We start from the raw sequence: 18,846 nt of genomic DNA, 5'->3' as shown, positions 1-18,846 counted from the left end.
TGATTGAAATTGTTTTCCTTACAAAAAAATGTAATACAATTGTATTCGTCACATGCTTTGTAAACAACAGGTGTAGACTAACAGTTAAATGCTTACTTGCGAGCCCTTCACAACAATGCATAACATTTCAATTAAGTATGTTAAAGAAAGGCTTGTCTGTGTTAGAATGGGGTGGGCATAACCCAACAACAGAATGATATGGACGTATACCAGTCATTCAAAATATTAATGCGAGTAGACCGCTGATTAGCCATCTCATTCTCAAGACCATTGCATCTTCAAATAGTTTACAAGTCTGTTTACAAGTTTCTCAAATTCATGCCTTGGCCACAAATATGATCCAACAACATTATTTGGGTATGAGTTACATGAATATGAACTTTTAAAAATGCGTTTTTTTACTGGGCAGTTACTTTAAGAACTTTGTCCCATAAAGCTGGGTTTCCCAAACTTGGTCCTGCCCCCCTTTTTGTTTTTGCCCTAGCACAACACAGCTGATTAAAAAAAATCTTTATCTAGCTAGGGCTAGGGCAAAAACAAAAACGTGCACCCAGGGAGAGCCACAGGACCGAGTTTGGGAAACCCTGCCGTAGAGTACTGTAGAGAGAAACATTTGTAAAGTCATTTGTAAACTGGGTTGAGTCACTGATGTGATCTTCCTGTCTGGGTTGGCGCCCCCCCTTGGGTTGTGCCGTGACGGAGATCTTTGTGGGCTATACTCGGCCTTGTCTCGATGGTAAGTTAGTGGTTGAAGTTATCCCTCTTGTGGTGTGGGGGCTGTGCTTTGGCAAAGTGGGTGGGGTTATATCCTTCCTGTTTGGCCCTGTCCTGGGGTATCAGCGGATGGGGCCACAGTGTCTCCTGACCCCTCCTGTCTCAGCCTCCAGTATTTATGCTGCAGTAGTTTGTGTGTCAGGGGGCTAGGGTCAGTCTGTTATATCTGGAGTACTTCTCCTGTCTTATCCGGTGTCCTGTGTGAATTTAAGTATGCTCTCCCTAATTCTCTCTTTCTTTCTCTCGGAGGACCTGAGCCCTAGGACCATGCCTCAGGACTACCTGGCATGATGACTCCTTTCTGTTCCCAGTCCACCTGGCCGTGCTGCTGCTCCAGTTTCAACTGTTCTGCCTGCGGCTATGGAACCCTGACCTGTTCACCGGATGTGCTACCTGTCCCAGACCTGCTGTTTTCAACTCTCTAGAGACAGCAGGAGAGGTAGAGATACTCTGAATGATCAGCTATGAAAAGCCAACTGACATTTACTCCTGAGGTGCTGACTTGCTGCACCCTCGACAACTACTGTGATTATTATTATTTGACCATGCTGGTCATTTATGAACATTTGAACATCTTGGCCATGTTCTGTTATAATCTCCACCCAGCACAGCCAGAAGAGGACTGGCCACCCCTCATAGCCTGGTTCCTCTCTAGGTTTCTTCCTAGGTTTTGGCCTTTCTAGGGAGTTTTTCCTAGCCACCGTGCTTCTACACCTGCATTGCTTGCTGTTTGGGATTTTGTGCCAGGTTTCTGTACAGCACTTTGAGATATCAGCTGATGTAAGAAGGGCTATATAAATACATTTGATTTGATTTGAATAAAATGTCACCCAACAAAAAATGTATGCATGGGAAGGTACCCTTGGTTTGTAGGAAAGGCTTTCTGTCTGAATTCTATAGGCAGTCTTCATGGACACATACATAGGTACAGGTGAGTCTGATCTCTCATGCTGGGCCTTGTCAAAAACATAACATGAAAATTAGTTAAACCACGAATCAAAGAATATCATGCCTTTTAAATGTCTAGTCATTCTCTTTTGGATTTCACAATAATGTATTTTTCCTCTGACCATGTTCTATGATTTCTATGCGTCATTTCAATTGTAATAACTTTGTTACATTTCATGTTATTATGTAGAGGTAATGTTCTCCATCCCTGAACTTCACTGGCTTTTTGATAGACCGCAAACTCGTAAAAAGTATAAAAAATGTCACCCTCCACAACAACAAAAAGATATGCATGGGAATTTACCCTTGTTTTGTAGGAAAAGCTTTCTGTCTGAATTCTATTGGCAGCATCATAGACTGGTCACTCTTCATGGACATACAGCCGGTCTCTGCTTGTGGACTGGGCCTCAGGACAACACAGAAAAACATTCCAGCTTTAATTCAAACTGTCTGAAAATGATGGAATTGTATTGAGCTCCTTGCAGGATTTCAGATCTCAAGTCATATCTGCACACACAGATACTCAGACATACAGCACAGACTGTTTTCACTTCTTAGCTCCATGGAAGGGGTCCTAATCCACGGCAGGACTCATTTCAGAGGCTGAACTCTTCTCCTTTCTTGAAAGAGACTCATTTTAAAGGCAGTGGTCCTCTTCTCTCTCTTCACCTAAAGCAACTCTTGATATGTACCTACCCTGTGAATGTATATGCAGTAGATCATGGGCGGAATCTTCATCTTAACATTTTCTAATGCTTGTGTCTCTCTGCTACTTGTGCCATACCTTGCCATGTTGTTCAGTCACATAGCATCTACTGCGATTAAAACTATTACCTTAAGAAATCTGTCACACTCATATTACACACACACTTATCTTCTATGTAGTTGGGGCGGAGAAGACCAATATGAAAATGTTTGGAGTGTAGTTGGGAGAGAGAATAAAGTAGACGGCATGGGTCAACATTTTTGATTTATGGCCCTGTGTCCAGATGACGCGTACATGTCCAAATATGGGCATCCGGCCAGGACATCCTGTTCCTGTTGTCACGTGTTAGAGGATGTGTTATTTTATATCTATATTGCATCTATTCCTTTGAAGTTGTCATGCTGATTGATGTCTAGGTACCTGGTTGAACTGGGGGGGTTTGAAAGAGTATGGCCCCACACCCTTGTTTTATTGCCCTTAGGGTTGCTATCTATGAAGCAGGAATGTGTGTGTGTGTGTGTGTGTGTGTGTGTGTGTATTAGAAACAAGGTCCCTTGGCATTGTGTACATTTCAAGCTTTCAACAACAATAAAACAGCCATCTAAATAATGTTTCTCAGCCTAACACACTGTTGAGTTTCCTATTTAGTTCTCTTTATATGTACATGCACAGAGCGTCCAGGTGGTTCCAGCCTATGGATGTTCGGTGCATGTACACCAGGGAGATTAGAACCTAAACAAGATTTTTTAAATAAAACCCAGAATAATAAACATAAAAATATGTCTCCTAGGCCAATTCTCGGGGTGCTATGCGGCTCATATCATGAACCCAATGACAAAAGCCTGGAGGATGTTTTGCGTGAGACCCCAGAATGTTTTAAAGGAGTTTTGGATAGGAGTGAGGGACATATGTCTTACATATTCCAACCTGAGGAATCTATGGTTAAGATATTCACAGACAGCGGCCCCAAACCCCATTATCGGGCAGAACCCGGGAGTTTTTCTCCAGCGCTAAGGATGAGAGAATGGCTTAAGATAAGACTCGCGCTGTATCAAATTGAACAGGCCTTGAGCGCTTCAAGTTTACCCGGATATGCGCTGGAAGAACTGGTCTGTGGACGAAGTGATCTGATGGCCCTAAGAATCGCTTCAATGGTGTATACCTCTGACTCCAAAGTGACAATTTGAGCATGTGAACAATTTGATAGTGCAAATGCGACGAAATCTGTCAGTTCATATGTATTTTCCAAAGCATGCAATGATGTAAACTTGTTTATGCCTGTGTTAAGTTTTAAATTGCGTGATTATCATATATTCAGAACACTTATGAATAAGCTGGACAGTCTTTTCCAAAATCGTGCACAATTACGGCGATGGCCGAGGTTATCGTTGAGACAAACACAGGACTCACAAGCCAGAAGGAGGATTAGAGTGAAAACATCCGGAGCTTTGATGGAGCGGGCAAGCTTCTTTGCGATGGTGAATTGGAAACTGATAATGGTCAGGGCTAACCAGCCCCTTTATCTGTAAGAAATAGTAAAAAATTTGAATTATAACGTGTTAAAATGTATGTACTAAATATTTTGAATTAAATAATTGGTTTTAAAAATGTATCTCACCCTTTAACAAAAGGGGAAACTGTCTTTTCTCTCACGCCCTGGTCTGTCGCAGAGAAATGCAATGTCTTAAAAAAAACAATGTATTATTTTATAGTCTTTCCTACAATGGTATGTTATAAACATTACTGGTTATTAAAGTTTGTAATGATTTACAACTGTAGGCCTCCAATGTTTTTACATAAATACATTGCTTAAATATTAGTAAAATTGGGTAATTAATTCTAACGTCTTAAAAAAGTTTGTACTAAATATTTTGGAATTAAATAAAAGGAATTTAAAACAGTATCTCACCCTTTAACGTTAGGAAAATGTATTTTACATCATCACCCCGGTCTGTCGAGAAGAAAAAAGACACGGAAAATCAGGGTGCATGCGTGAGTGTGCGTGTGACGGGCGAGCAGGAGTGTGCGTTTCAAAAACAAAGGGGAGGGTTGTGTGTTCAACAATGCCCAGGCATCTGCACTCAAGGCCCTTTCTCTCTGTAGGGGATCGTTTGAAACCAAGGTTTGCACTATCATGCATGCAGCATGTCCAGATATCTGCCGACCCCCGGGATTAAACATTGATATTTCTAATTAGCGCCCGGTGCCCCCACCCCGGTTGTAGACAAAATGTCTAGACATCCCCTCCTGTTGTTTGAATTCACTGCCTTTGTTCTCTAAACCAAATATACAGGGTGTTAAATACATGATATCTCCCGAAAAAATGCCCACCACAGCCCTGCAAACTCATTCCGTACTTTCTCTAGTTAGGGACACGAACGCGGAGCGAGTCTAGTAGAGCATATACTTTAACACCATGTTAGCACAGCTTTAGCTTCAAGCCCACAGGCCAATGGCCCCGAATATTTATCGGCCAGGACAGATAAAAAGATAGTCTGTGAATCCCGCCTAATGGATATTTCTGAAGGCTACTGGACATAAGTGATTGGGAAGCGACTGTTAGACGGGGATTCTCAGAAGCAAACTGCGCCCTGTCCTTTACGTAGCCCTTCACCATCACACAATTTTTGCGTAAGTCCCCAAAAAAACAAAAAAAATCCACAATGATATTTATATATTAAAAAACGAAAAGTGTGCACTCTGAACGACTTCGGAAGAGCAGATGAAACAGATGCTATTCTACGTTTTTATACTAACGTGTACATACATATGGAGCCAACACATCAAGATCTAACAGGGATGAGTGGCGATTCATAGTACAACAGGAGTCTTCTGTAACCTGCAATATGTGTTAAATATGTCATATGCAAAACCATAAAACTCTGACAAGAAAACAATGAAAACCTTAACACGACTACATGCATTGCCATTATTTTAGTTTCCATCCACCAATGGTTGAATTTGGTACTTTTTCTTTGTACATGCACCAAGCCTCCGAGTGGCTGACAACCGTATGGTCTCAGCAAGATTACATACCCTCACTCGGAGACGATCCTGTCGACGGTTCTATAGAACCCTTTTTTAACCTTAATAAGTTTTGCAGGTTCCGATAACTTTTTGCAATAAAAATCATGGTCCTTATCTTTGATATTATACCAGCTATGTGGGTATGTAATCTCGCTGAGACCATACAGTTGTCAGCCACTTGGAGGCTTGGTGCATGTACAAAGAAAAAGTACCAAATTCAACCATTGGTGGATGGTAACTAAAATAATGGCAATGCATGTAGTCGTGTTAAGGTTTTCATTGTTTTCTTGTCAGAGTTTTATGGTTCAGGAGTCATGGGTTGGGGGAAGAAGCCTTTTGGACTTAGACATGGCGCTCCGGTACCGCTTGCCCTGCGGTAGCAGAGAGAACAGTCTATGACTAGGGTGGCTGGATTCTGACAATTTTCAGAGCCTTCCTCTGACACCGCATGGTATAGAGGTCCTGGATGGTAGAAAGCTTGGCCCCAGCAATGTACTGTGCCATACGCACTACCCTCTGTAGTGCCTTGCAGTCCGAGGCCGAGCAGTTGCCATACCAGGCAGTGATGCAACCATGCTCTCAATGGTGCAGCTGTAAAACTTTGAGGATCTGAGGACCTATGCCAAATCTTTTCAGTCTCCTGAGCGGGAATAGGCTTTGTCATGCCCTCCATTGTCTTGGTGTGTTTGGACCATGATAGTTTGTTGGTGAAGTGGACACCAAGAAACTTGAAGCTCTCAAACTGCTCCACTTCAGCCCGTCGATGAGAATGGGGGTGTGCCCGGTCCTCTTTTTCCTGTAGTCCACAATCATCTGCTTTGTCTTGATCATGTTGAGGGAGAAGTTGTTGTCCTGGCACCACTCGGCCAGGTCTCTGACATCCTCCCTATAGGCTGTCTCATTGTTGTCGGTGATCAGGCCTACTACTGTTGTGTCATCTGCAAACTTAATGATGGTGTTGGAGTCATACCTGGCCATGCAGTCATGAGTGAACAGGGAGTAGAGGAGGAGACTGAACACGCACCCCTGAGGGGCCCCTGTGTTGAGGATCAGCATGGCAGATGATCTCTCCTTACCATATAGGGCGGCCCGTCAGGAAGTCCAGGATCCAGTTGCAGAGGGAGGTGTTTAGTCCCCGGGTCATTAGCTTATTGATGAGCTTTGAAGGCACAATGGTGTTGAACGCTGAGCTGTAGTCAATGAATAGCTTTCTCACATTGGTGTTCTTTTTGTCCAGGTGGGAAAGGGCAGTGTGGAGTGCAATAGAGATTGCATCATTTGGGGATCTGTTGGGGGCGTTAGGCAAATTGGAGTGCGTCAGAGCCGATGTCGTACGATTCAAACTTAGTCCTGTATTGAAGCTTTGCCTGTTGGATGGAGGAGGGCATTCGTCGGAGGGTATAGCAGGATTTCTTATAAGTTTCAAGGAGTCCCGCTCCTTGAAAGTGGCAGTTCTACCCTTTAGCTCAGTGCGACTGTTGCCTGTAATCCATGGCTTCAGGTTGGGGTATGTACGTACGGTCACTGTGGGGACGACGTCATCGATGCACTTATTGATGAAGCCAATGACTGATGTGGTGTACTCCTCAATGCCATCGGAGGAATCCCGGAACATATTCCAGTCTGTGCTAGCAAAACAGTCCTGTACCTTAGCATCTGCTTCATCTGACCATTTTATTTTATTGATCTAGTCACTGGTGCGTCCTGCTTTCATTTTTGCTTGTAAGCAGGAATCAGGAGGATATAATTATTTTCAGATTTGCCAAATTAAGGTTGAGGGAGAGCTTTACATGCATCTCTGTGTGTGGAGTGAAGGTGGTCCAGAGTTTTTTTCCCTCTGGTTGCACATTTAACATGCTGATAGAAATTTGGTTTCCCTGCATTAAAGTCCCCGGCAAATAGGAGCGTCGCCTCTAGGTGAGCGTTTTCTTGTTTGCTTATGGTGGAATATAGTGCCAGCCTCTGACTGTGGTGGTATGTAAACAGTTGTGAAAAATCCAGATGAAAACTCTCTCGGTAGATAGTGTGGTCTACAGCTTATCATGAGATACTCTACCTCAGGTGAGCAATAGCTCGAGACTTCCTTAGATATCGTGCACCAGCTGTTATTTACAAAATACATAGTGTGCCACCCTTTGTCTACCAGAAGCCGCTGTTTTATCCTACCGGTGTAGCGTATAACCAGCCAGCTGTATGTTGATAGTGTCATCATTCAGCCACGACTCCGAGAAGCATAAGATATTACAGTTTTGAATGTCCCGTTGGTAGTTTAATCTTCTGAGTAGGTCATCTATTTCATTGTCCAAAGATTGCATGGTTGCTCGCAGAATGGAAAGAAGTGGGGGTTTATTCGATCGCCTACGAATTATCAGAAGGCAGCCCGCCCTCTGGACCCTTTTTCTCCACCTCCTCTTCACGCAAATCACGGGTATCTGCGCCTGTTCCCAAGAAAGCAGTATATCGTTCACGTCGGGCTCATCAGACTCATGAAAAGAAAAAAGGATTCTGCCAGTCCGTGGTGAGTAATCACGGTCCTGATATCCAGAAGTTATTTTCGGTCATGAGACTGTAGCGGCAACATTATGTACAAAATAAGTAAAAAAATAAGTTACAAACAACGCAAATAAACAAACAAAAAATACAATCGGTTGGGGGCACGTAGAACGTCTGCCTTCTCTGGCTCCATTGTTATGAAGGAAGTAGATATTTTGGCATTTATTGCTGTGGCGATAAACTGCAGAAGTAGATTAGGAGGCCCCCTATGGAGTCAGAATTTTCTGACCTCAACTGACCAAGACTCACCTCCAACAACACATAAAACTTCACATAACTCTGCCCCAAAACAATTACAAATTATCTCAAACACTGGCATAGGGGCTTTTTAGGTGAGCACTGATGCCACCCTGTGATAAGCAGTGCCCACTTTGCAAAATATTTATCGCCTCTCCGGAGCGCTGTTGCAGTGACGAGCAGATATAGTATATATCTGTAGAAAGAGTATGTGGCCTTTTCTGTAGCCTACAGGCTGTAGATAAAATCTATGACAATGAAATGAGAGACAGTTTTTACATCATGCAGGTTTCTCTGATCAAATAGCCTAAACTAAATGGCGCCCATCAAATAAAAAAAGTGCTGACATGTTAACAAACAACATGCCCTAATAACAGGACAGGTCAAAGTACAATGGAAAATATGGAATGGACAAACAGGCCTAAGTAGGGCTCTGAGTGTGTTTTGAGGGACTAAGGGTTTTACGTTTTTGCTTTGTATTTAGTTTTTAGTGAATTCCATGTTACGTTTTGGATATCCCTTTTTTTATTGGTCATCCAGGATCCTTGGGACATCCCTACCCTAACATTAACCATAGTCCTAACCCTGACCCTAATCTTAACCTTTTTAAATTTCAAATTCAGTGGGGGTAGGGATGTCCCAATGAACCATATAGCACCAAAGCTTTTTTAATTTCCAGCATCCAGTAGTGTGAGGAAATACACCGTTTGCCCTAAAACATCACCTGAGAAGAAGAATGGTTTCCACTAGTTACCATGAAAACAACCAGTTTTAGTCTTAATTTAAGTTTATGTTTTGGCATAATGTTAGCCGCGTGGTTAGGTTGAAGGATAGGTTTAAAATCACATTTTAAGAAGATATTTGGTAGACGTGGTTAATGACTTTGTGGATGTGGTAACTAGTGACGAACGACATCTACGTAACTTTGGTCACGTGACTCCTCCGAGGGAGCAGCATGGTGGACATGAATACGCAACCTCAAAACAAACTCCTGCAATTATACACTTAGCAAACCACGAAAACCGTGTGACAGGCCTAGGCCACGTCCGCCTGAGGTCACTGCAACATGGACGAGGATAATAAACTTCACTTCCCGTCCCTTCCTGCGTCAAAGGATGACCTATTGGTAAGCGCTAGCATGCAAGCTAACGCAGCTAGCAAATCATGAACAATTTAGCTAACTTGCGAGCATACTCAAAAACAGCCCATAACATGAACAAATTACTCTAACATGTAATCGCACTCGCTAAATTGGACTTTTAGCTAAATGTAATCATGAATGAAGCATTTTTCAAATGTTTGTTTGCTAGTTTGCTAACTAGCTAACCACATATCGCCAGTCGAAAGAGTTCAGCTGGCTGTCCCATTGGCAAGTGTAGCTTATGCTCGCTACAATAACACATCCAGGTAGGGGTATCTTGTGGCAGATGACTACTGACCGGCTAGAGAACTAGCTAACCAGTCAGTTAACGTATTCCATTGTTTTTCTTATCTATTCCACAGGACTGGGCGTATCCAATGAGAAGAGAGATGCAGGTACCGTTTGCTTGTTGCCCTTTTGTCCCCAAAATTGAATTATTGTAAGGGGCACCAAAAGTGACTGCTGCTGAGTGATTAGCTATAGTAGCTAAATCATGTAATCTCATAATGATGTACCTAAAACCTGTTCATCTGTTTTAGGAAATTCTACCAGGCCTGTTTTTAGGTCCATACTCAGCTGCTATGAAAAGCAAGGTAATTTGGTATCCTGTAAATCTGCTGGGTTGGCTGTTCTTATCTGCTGAGGGCAGGTGTGGGTGCAGGCATTTGTTCCAGACTAGTCAAGCGGAAACTGTTTACTGTTTAAGAACCAAACGGAATGAAACTGGGAGGAAACTACCGAAGTATTTTTATTTAACCTTTTTTAGGTAGACAAGTCAGTTAAGAACAAATTCTTATTTACAATGACGGCCTACCCCAGCCAAACCCGGACGATGCTGGGCCAATTGTGCGCCGCCCTATGGGACTCCCAATCATGGCCGGATGTGATGCAGCCTAAATTCGAACCAGGTACTGCAGTGACGCCTCTTGCACTGAGATGCAGTGTCTTAGTCCACTCCGCCATAAGTAACGCTAATTTACAATAGACAACGTTTTGCAACAGAATTGGTGTAATGGTTACACCCCTGATTCAACCTGTCAAAGTCTTGACTATAGACTGGGTTTAGTTAATTACTAGAAGCAGGTGTGTTTCTGCTTGGCTAGATGAAAAGCCAGAACCCACACCGGCCCTCTACGTTGGTCATCGAAACATTGAAGGTCCTCAGCACGGTTTTCCGATAGTGATGGAACTTATGCTTACAAGTGTTTTAATGATCCTACAACGCGCCGAATAACAAATTACGTGTGTTGTTGGAACATGTGTTGATACTGATAGGATCGAAAGAAAGGCAGGGCTGCTCTCTGATCAACCTTCTCCATTCAAATCTTACCTTGAAATTATGATTATTCCACAATATTAATGACGGATCAGCTCCTAGAGAGATGATTTTGGGAAACCGTGCCCTGGACTATAAAATAACAACATATTGTAGAATCTCAAAAAGTTAACTCGACTCTTGTTCTCTTTTAGCTTTCTGTCCTTGAAAGACAGGGGATAACGCACATGGTGTGTGTCCGCCAAGATATCGAGGCCAATTTTATAAAGCCCAACTTCCCACATAAATTTAGGTAAGCGACAAACTGAGAACAGGTACTTGTAGTGTTTATAACTCAGCCAATGACATCTCTCACTTAATTTATCAGCTAATTAATGTGGCCTGCTTTCTTCTGTTTTCAGATACCTCGTTTTAGATATTGCTGACAATCCTGTGGAAAACATAATTAGATATTTCCCTATGGTGAGTTTCAGCATATGTGGTGGATAATGTTACATAGTATTTCAGTCGGTCAATAAAAAAAGTGGTCAGCTGAAGCAGGTGCTAAGCTACAGGACTGTTTTGCTAGCACAGACTGGAATATGTTCCGGGATTCTTCTGATGGCATTGAGGAGTACACCACATCAGTCACTGGCTTCATCAATAAGTGCATCGATGACGTCGTCCCCACAGTGACTGTACGTACAATTGAAGTCGGAAGTTTACATATACTTAGGTTGGAGTCATTAAAACTCATTTTTCAACCACTCCACAAATGTCTTGTTAGCAAACTATAGTTTTGGCAAGTCTACTTTGTGCATGACACAAGTATTTTTTCCAATAATTGTTTAGACAGATTATTTCACTTATACTTCACTGTATCACAATTCCAGTGGATCAGAAGTTTACATGCAATAAGTTGACTGTGCCTTTAAACAGTTTGGAAAATTCCAGAAAACTATGTAATGGCTTTAGACCACGCAGCCGTCATACCGCTCAGGAAGGGGACATGTTCTGTCTCCTAGAGATGAATGTACTTTGGTGTCGAAAAGTGCAAATCTATCCCAGAACAACAGCAAAGGACCTTGTGGAGATACTTTTGTACCGGTTTCCTCCAGTATCTATATCCACAGTAAAACTTGTCCTGCATCATGTTGTGGGGGTACCTTGCTGCAGAAGGGACTGGTGTACGTCACAAAATAGATGTTATCATGAGGAAGTAAAATTATGTGGGTATATTGAAGCAGGCTTAAGCGGAAAAATGGCTTAAGAACAACAAAGTCAAGGTATTGGAGTGGCCATCACAAAGCCCTGACCACAAGCCTATAGAAAATGTGTGTGCAGAACTGAAAAAGCGTGTGTGAGCAAGGAGGCCTAGAAAACTGACTCATTTACACCAGCTCTGTCAGGAGGAATGGGCCAAAATTCACCCAACTTATTGTGGGAAGCTTGTTGAAGGCTACCCAAAACGCTTGACCCAAGTTAAACAATTTAAAGGCAATGCTACTAAATACTAATTGAGTGTATGTAAACTTCTGACCCACTGGGAAAGTGATGACAGAAATAGAAGCGGAAATAAATCATTCTCTCCACTATTATTCTGACATTACACATTCTTAGATCCTAACTGACCTAAAATGGATTTTTAACTAGGATTAAATGTCAGCAATTGTGAAAAACTGAGTTTAAATGTATTTGGCTAAGGTATATGTAAACTTTCGACTTCAACTGTACATACCCCAACCAGAAGCCATGGATTACAAGCAACATCCGCACTGAGCTGTTGGGTAGAGCTGCCGCTTTCAACGAGTGGGACTCTAACCCGGGAAGCTTATAAGAAATCCCACAATGCCCTCAGAAGAACCGTCAATACTGGAATAAGATCGAATCTTACTGATGGATTACCAGGACGTGTACTCCGAGCATGCGCTGACCAACTGGCAAGGGTCTTCATTGACATTTTTATTCTCTTCCTGTCTGTAATACCAACTTTTTTCAAGCAGACCACCATAGTCCCTGTGCCCAAGAACACTAAGGTAACCTGCCTAAATTACTACCGACCCATAGCACTCACGTCTGTAACCATGAAGTGCTTTGAAAGGTCAGTCATCGCTCACATAGACACCATTATCCCAGAAACCCTAGACCCACTCCAATTTGCATACCGCCCCAACAGATCCATAAATTATGTAATCTCTATTGCACTCCACACTGCCCTTTCCCATCTGGACAAAAGGAACACCTGTGAGAATGCTATTCATTGACTACAGCTCAGCGTTCCACACCATAGTGCCTTCAATGCTCATCACTAAGCTAAGGACCCTGGGACTAAACACCTCCCTCTGCAACTGGATCCTGACGGGCCACCCCCGGGTGGTAAGGGTAGGTAACAACACATTTACCACGCTGATCCTCAACATGGGGGCCCCTCAGGGGTGCATGCTCATTCTCCTCCTGTACTCCCTGTTCACTCATGACTGCATGGCCAGGCATGACTCCACCACCATCATTAAGTTTGCCGATGACACAACTGTAGTAGGCCTGATCACCGTCAACAATGAGACAGCCTATAGGGAGGAGGTTAGAGAACTGGCCGAGTGGTGCCAGGACAGCAACCTCTCAACGTGATCAAGACAAAGCAGATGATTGTGGACTACAGGAAAAAGAGGACTGGGCATGCCCCCATTCTCATTGACGGGGCTGAAGTGGTGCAGGTTGAGAGCTTCAAGTTCCTTGGTGTCCAGTACACCAACAAACCATCATGGTCCAAACACACCAAGACAATCGAGGGCACGACGAAGCCTATTCCCGCTCGGGAGACTGAAAATATGTGGCATGGGTCCTCAGATCCTCAATGTTCTACAGCTGCACCATTAAGAGCATGGTTGCATCACTGCCAGGTATGGCCTGCTTGGCCTCTATACCAGGCGGTGTCCGAGGAAGGCCCTGAAAATTGTCAGAATCCAGCCACCCTAGTCATAGACTGTTCTCTCTGCTACCGCATGGCAAGCGGTACCGGAGTGCCAAGTCTACGTCCAAAAGGCTTCTTCCCCCAACCCATAAGACTCCTGAACAGCTGATCAAATGGCTACCCAGACTATTTGCATTGCCCACCTACGCTGCTGCTACTCTATTTATAATCTATGCATAGTCACTTTAACTACCGACATGTACATGTTACCTCAATTACCTTGACTAGCGGTGCATTGAATCTGTACCTGTACCCCTGTATATAGCCTCGCTATTGTTATTTTACCACTGCTCTTTAATTATTTGTTCCTGTTATTTTTCATTTTTTTACTTAACCAACAATGCAGTTAATTTGTTTGTTAAGGGCTTATAAGTAAGCATTTCACTGTAAGGTGTTGTATTCGGCACATGTGACTACAATTTGATTTGATTTGCCCTGTCATGTTAAAATGTATATATTTTCCTCTCTCCACAGATTAAAGAATTTATTGATGACTGTTTAGCCAGTGGAGGTAATAAACATTTCTTTAATTGAATAGTATCTTGTCTTTAGAATTTAGTTGCAATAAACTGTGTGCGTACAATAGTGTGCGGGTACTTTTACTTCAATGTTACATTTCTTGTACCCTGCACCTTGAGAATTGTTGGAATTTGCAGTACTATACAGTACTTGTGAACTCTTTACAATATACACTACTGTTCAAAAGTTTGGGGTCACTTAGAAATGTCCTTGTTTTTGAAAGAAAAGCAACTTTTTTTGTCTGTTTAAAATAACTTCAAATTTATCAGAATTACAAGGTAGACATTGTTAATGTTGTAAATAATTAGTGTAGCTGGAAACGGTTGATTTATTTTTAATTTTTATGGAGTATCTGCCAGTTTTAGGACTTGTGAGGCATCTGTTTCTCAAACTAGGCGCTCTAATGTACTTGTCCTCTTGCTCAATTGTGCATTGGGGACTCCCACTCCTCTTTCTATTCTGGTTAGGGACAGTTTGCGCTGTTCTGGGAAGGGAGTAGTTCACAGCGTTGTACCAGATCTTCAGTTTCTTGGCCATTTCCTGCATGGAATAGCCTTCATTTCTCAGAACAAGAATAGACTGATGAGTTTCAGAAAAGTTATTTGTTTCTAGCCATTTTGAGCCTGTAATCGAACCCACAAATGCTGATGCTCCAGATATTCAACTAGTCTAAAGAAGGCCAGTTTTATTCCTCCTTTAATCAGAACTACAGTTTTCAGCTGTGCTAACATAATTGCAACGGGGTTTCCTAATGATCAACATTAGCCTTTTAAAATTATAAACTTGGATTAGCTAACACATGCCATTGGAACACAGAAGTGATGGTTGCTGATATTGGGCCTATGTAGATATGCCATAAATCAGCTGTTTCCAGCTACAATAGTCAATAACAACATTAACAATGTCTACACTATTTCTGATGAATTTGATGTTTTAATGGACAAACAATGTGCCTTTCAAAAACAAGGGGATTTATAAGTGACCCAAACTTTTGAACAGTAGTGTATATTGACTCTGTCCTTGTCTTGTTCACATAGGAAAGGTACTAGTTCATGGAAACGCAGGGATATCAAGAAGGTTTGTCACATCTCATGTTATAGATTAGATTTTTAATAGATCCTTAGTGTTTGAAAATACTCTTCTTGCCTGCTTGAGTATTGATCTTGCTTGATCTTCCTGTTAGACAAGTATTACTCTCAATCACAATTATTGTCTTGTCCTTTCAGCGCTGCCTTAGTTATTGCATACCTTATGGAGACATTTGGCATAAAGTACAGGTAAGACCGTTCAACAAACCAAGCATGTTTCATTTATTGCAGAGACACTGTCCAGATGCATTGTGACCAAATATCTAGTAACATGTCCTTCTGAAATGTGCTGGTTCTTCTACAGGGATGCTTTCAGCCACGTTCAGGAGAGGAGATTCTGCATCAACCCTAACGTGGGCTTTGTGCATCAATTACAGGTAGGGTCCTGTGTATCAAGTCGTGAACTCATAATCTTTCAAACAGCTCTGATCACTGAGATTACATGAGGCATGTCTTGTATGGTTTTCAACTTTACAAATGTGTCAGATGGATGTCTGCTTGAAATTCTGTCTGAATGGTTTGTAATGCAGCGCTCCATCTCTTGATGTGTTTTCCAGGAATATGAAGCGATCTACTCAGCTAAACTAACTATCAAGATGATGTCACCAATACAGCTGGGCAGATCGTTCTCCCTGCATGCTGGAATGCCAGGTCAGTGTGTGCATCTTCCATTCATGTTACAGTTACAGGAACCTGGGCTCATTCCACGCTTACCATACACGTCTGTGTCACCGTGAGTGCATTTTAAGATGACTTACCAACAACCTAGAAAGTCCTCGATTGCAGTCGGCGGAGGTTCTTATGTACAGACAACACATTTAGTGGTTTTCCAACCGCAAAGCTCATAGCAACAGGGCAGCGTCAAAATACCCACCGTTGTTCAATAGAGGTTTTAGTTAGAGAAGAGTTTATTGTGACATTCTACCACCCTATATCGCCCAACAACACATTAAGAACACTCACAAACTAAATATCATATTGTGGTAAGAGGTCTCTCAAATATCACATTTGTTTGGATCCACTATAGCAGGGGTACTCAAGTACTATTTGAGAAGTTCCTGTCACACACCTTTCCTAGGTGGCAAACCCCCACTCAAAACCCATGTGACCCAAACTGTTCACAGCCCTGTTGGTGGAGATAGAATTATTAATTTTAAAGTTAATTTCCCGCAATTCTACACATTTTCCATGCCTTATGAGTGTTTATATGATATCGGGTTGAAGTCCGACCGCGGTCTGCCAGTAGAGTATATGGGGGCACTACAGCTTATAAATCGTGGCAAATTATTCTTATTCAGGTTCACGTAGGTCAAGCTAAACACCCTAATTAATGATTGGGGGACAATTGTGCTTTCCACAATAGCTGCAGGGTGCAGTGGATGAGGAGCAACTGCAGACTCTTGAAGCGACTTAAATCAAAACGGCATGACCGCCAATCATGTGGTTTATGCAGTCGACTTGTAGGCTCAACTTTTATCCCTGTATTGCAATATGCATTGAAAGAAGTTGATCAGCAACTGAGCCGAGTTGATGCTCTCATAAGTGCCCAAAGATAAGCGATTCTTTCCCATGAAATTCAGGTGTTTACACAAAGTTTATTAAAGGGATACTTCTGTAATTTCCTACTTACCCAGATTCAGACAAACTCACAGATACCATTTTTATGGCTCTGCGTGCAGTTTGAAAAAAATTTAAGGTAGCATATTGTACCGAAGTATCCCTTTTAAGTTCACCACCTGTCACTGCTATCTTTCCCTTTCTTTATTTCTGGATGTTTGACCCTTTGAATGTCTGTACTTCTCAGGCAGCCTGAAACGAAGCCTGGAAGAAGACGAGGACTTCGGGGGAATGCAGGTCACTGCTGCACAGAACGGATAGGTTTATTATGCAGATAGCAGTGTTTTTGCATACAGTGCACTCTTTTAAAAAAAACATTTTTATTGGGATTAAAAATGTAAATATTTCAACTTTTCTAAAGGTGGGGGATTGGGTTCGCTTCCTGACGTCTGAGACCAAAGGGAGGGGGGTACAGTTTCATAAGTGATTATTTTTTGCTGTATGCACTGTTTTTTGCAGTTTTATACTATTTAAAGCATTTTGCATTTTCAGCGGGACAGTATTGCAATAATGCACTTTTGATACTTGATTTGTTATTTCTCGCCAGAAGGTGGCAGTTGGCGTAAGGGACAGTAATAGAAAGTCAATGCCCTATGGAGAGATGGAGGCCCACATTTGGGAGTGTTGGACAGAGATCAGGCTTAAAATGTGATGGTATTTAAATGAAAGGGAGAGAAAAAAGCTTGCCAGAGAATTAACGACCCACTGCTCAATAAACAGATGGCTAACATGCCTGTTGTACTGTCATTTCTAGATTATCAACTTAACACTATTATGGAAGTTTACGTAAAAGTCAATGCACCCAAGTAGTATAAGTCAGGTTTTTGTATTTCGAGCAATAGACAAAGTAACAACCAGTCTAATGTTTAAAAAGTATTTATTTGCATTTTACATAGAATGTATTCTTATAATTAAATGATAAAATACAAATGTCTGCAGTTAAGACTACTGAAAATAAGGTTGAATAAATAAGCTTTCACTACAATTACATTTAATTTACCCCACACAAATATAGATGGCAATTCTTTGATATCTGATACCAAATGTACTGTAGCTATGTAGTTTATGGGACAGAATTTCCTCTTGATTACAAACTTCCTGAGGGCTGAAATAACCAGTAACTAATACAACCCATGTCAAATCAAATTGTATTTGTCACATGCGCCGAATACAACCAGTGTACAGTCGTCGCCAACGGTTTTGAGAATGACACAAATATTAATTTTCACAAAGTCTGCTGCCTCAGTTTGTATGATGGCAATTTGCATATACTCCAGAATGTTATGAAGAGTGATCAGATGAATTGCAAAGTCCCTCTTTGCCATGCAAATGAACTGAATCCCCCAAAAACATTCCCACTGCATTTCAGCCCTGCCACAAGACGACCAGCTGACATGTCAGTGATTCTCTCGTTAACACAGGTGTGAGTGTTGATGAGGACAAGGCTGGAGATCACTCTGTCATGCTGATTGAGTTTGAATAACAGGCTGGAAGCTTCAAAAGGAGGGTGGTGCTTTGATTCATTGTTCTTCCTCTGTCAATCATGGTTAACTGCAAGGAAACACATGCCGTCATCATTGCTTTGCACAAAAAGGGCTTCACAGGCAAGGATTATGCTGCCAGCAAGATTGCACTTAAATCAACCATTTATCGGATCATCAAGAACTTCAAGGAGAGCGGTTCAACTGTTGTGAAGAAGGCTTCAGGACACCCAAGAAAGTCCAGCAAGCGCCAGGACCGCCTTCTAATGTTGATTCAGCAGCGGGATCGGGGCACCGCCAACACAGAGCTTGCTCAGGATTGGCAGCAGGCAGGTGTGAGTGCATCTGCACGCACAGTGAGGCGAAGACTTTTGGAGGATGGCCTGGTGTCAAGAAGGGCAGCAAAGAAGCCAGACTGATATTCTGCAAAGGGTACAGGGATTGGACTGCTGAGGACTGGGGTAAAGTCATTTTCTCTGATGAATCCCCTTTCCGATTGTTTGGGGCATCCGGAAAAAAGCTTGTCCGG

At 42.2% G+C, this 18,846-nt stretch overlaps 1 protein-coding gene across 2 annotated transcripts; it reads left to right on the top strand.

Moving 5' to 3' along the window:
- The first annotated feature begins 9,166 nt into the window (after window positions 1-9,166).
- On the top strand, window positions 9,167-17,568 carry LOC139374937 (serine/threonine/tyrosine-interacting protein A-like). 2 transcript variants are annotated; one of them, XM_071116193.1, is made up of 11 exons: window positions 9,167-9,371; window positions 9,749-9,781; window positions 9,926-9,979; window positions 10,857-10,954; window positions 11,064-11,124; window positions 14,087-14,123; window positions 15,169-15,208; window positions 15,358-15,408; window positions 15,524-15,596; window positions 15,777-15,870; window positions 17,024-17,568. In XM_071116193.1, the coding sequence occupies exons 1-11, from the start codon at window positions 9,312-9,314 to the stop codon at window positions 17,095-17,097; spliced, it is 675 nt and encodes a 224-aa protein (XP_070972294.1). In that variant the 5' UTR covers window positions 9,167-9,311; the 3' UTR covers window positions 17,098-17,568. The 2 variants fall into 2 exon arrangements, with proteins under 2 accessions (XP_070972294.1, XP_070972295.1); XM_071116194.1 differs by having other exon boundaries at window positions 9,353-9,652.
- The last annotated feature ends 1,278 nt before the right edge of the window (window positions 17,569-18,846 follow it).

The sequence above is a fragment of the Oncorhynchus clarkii genome, chromosome 19, assembly GCF_045791955.1.
Source record: "Oncorhynchus clarkii lewisi isolate Uvic-CL-2024 chromosome 19, UVic_Ocla_1.0, whole genome shotgun sequence".
In the NCBI taxonomy this organism is placed as follows: Eukaryota; Metazoa; Chordata; class Actinopteri; order Salmoniformes; family Salmonidae; genus Oncorhynchus; species Oncorhynchus clarkii.
The sequence above is the reverse complement of the archived record's forward strand: the minus strand, read 5'-3'. Positions and strand labels throughout refer to the sequence as shown.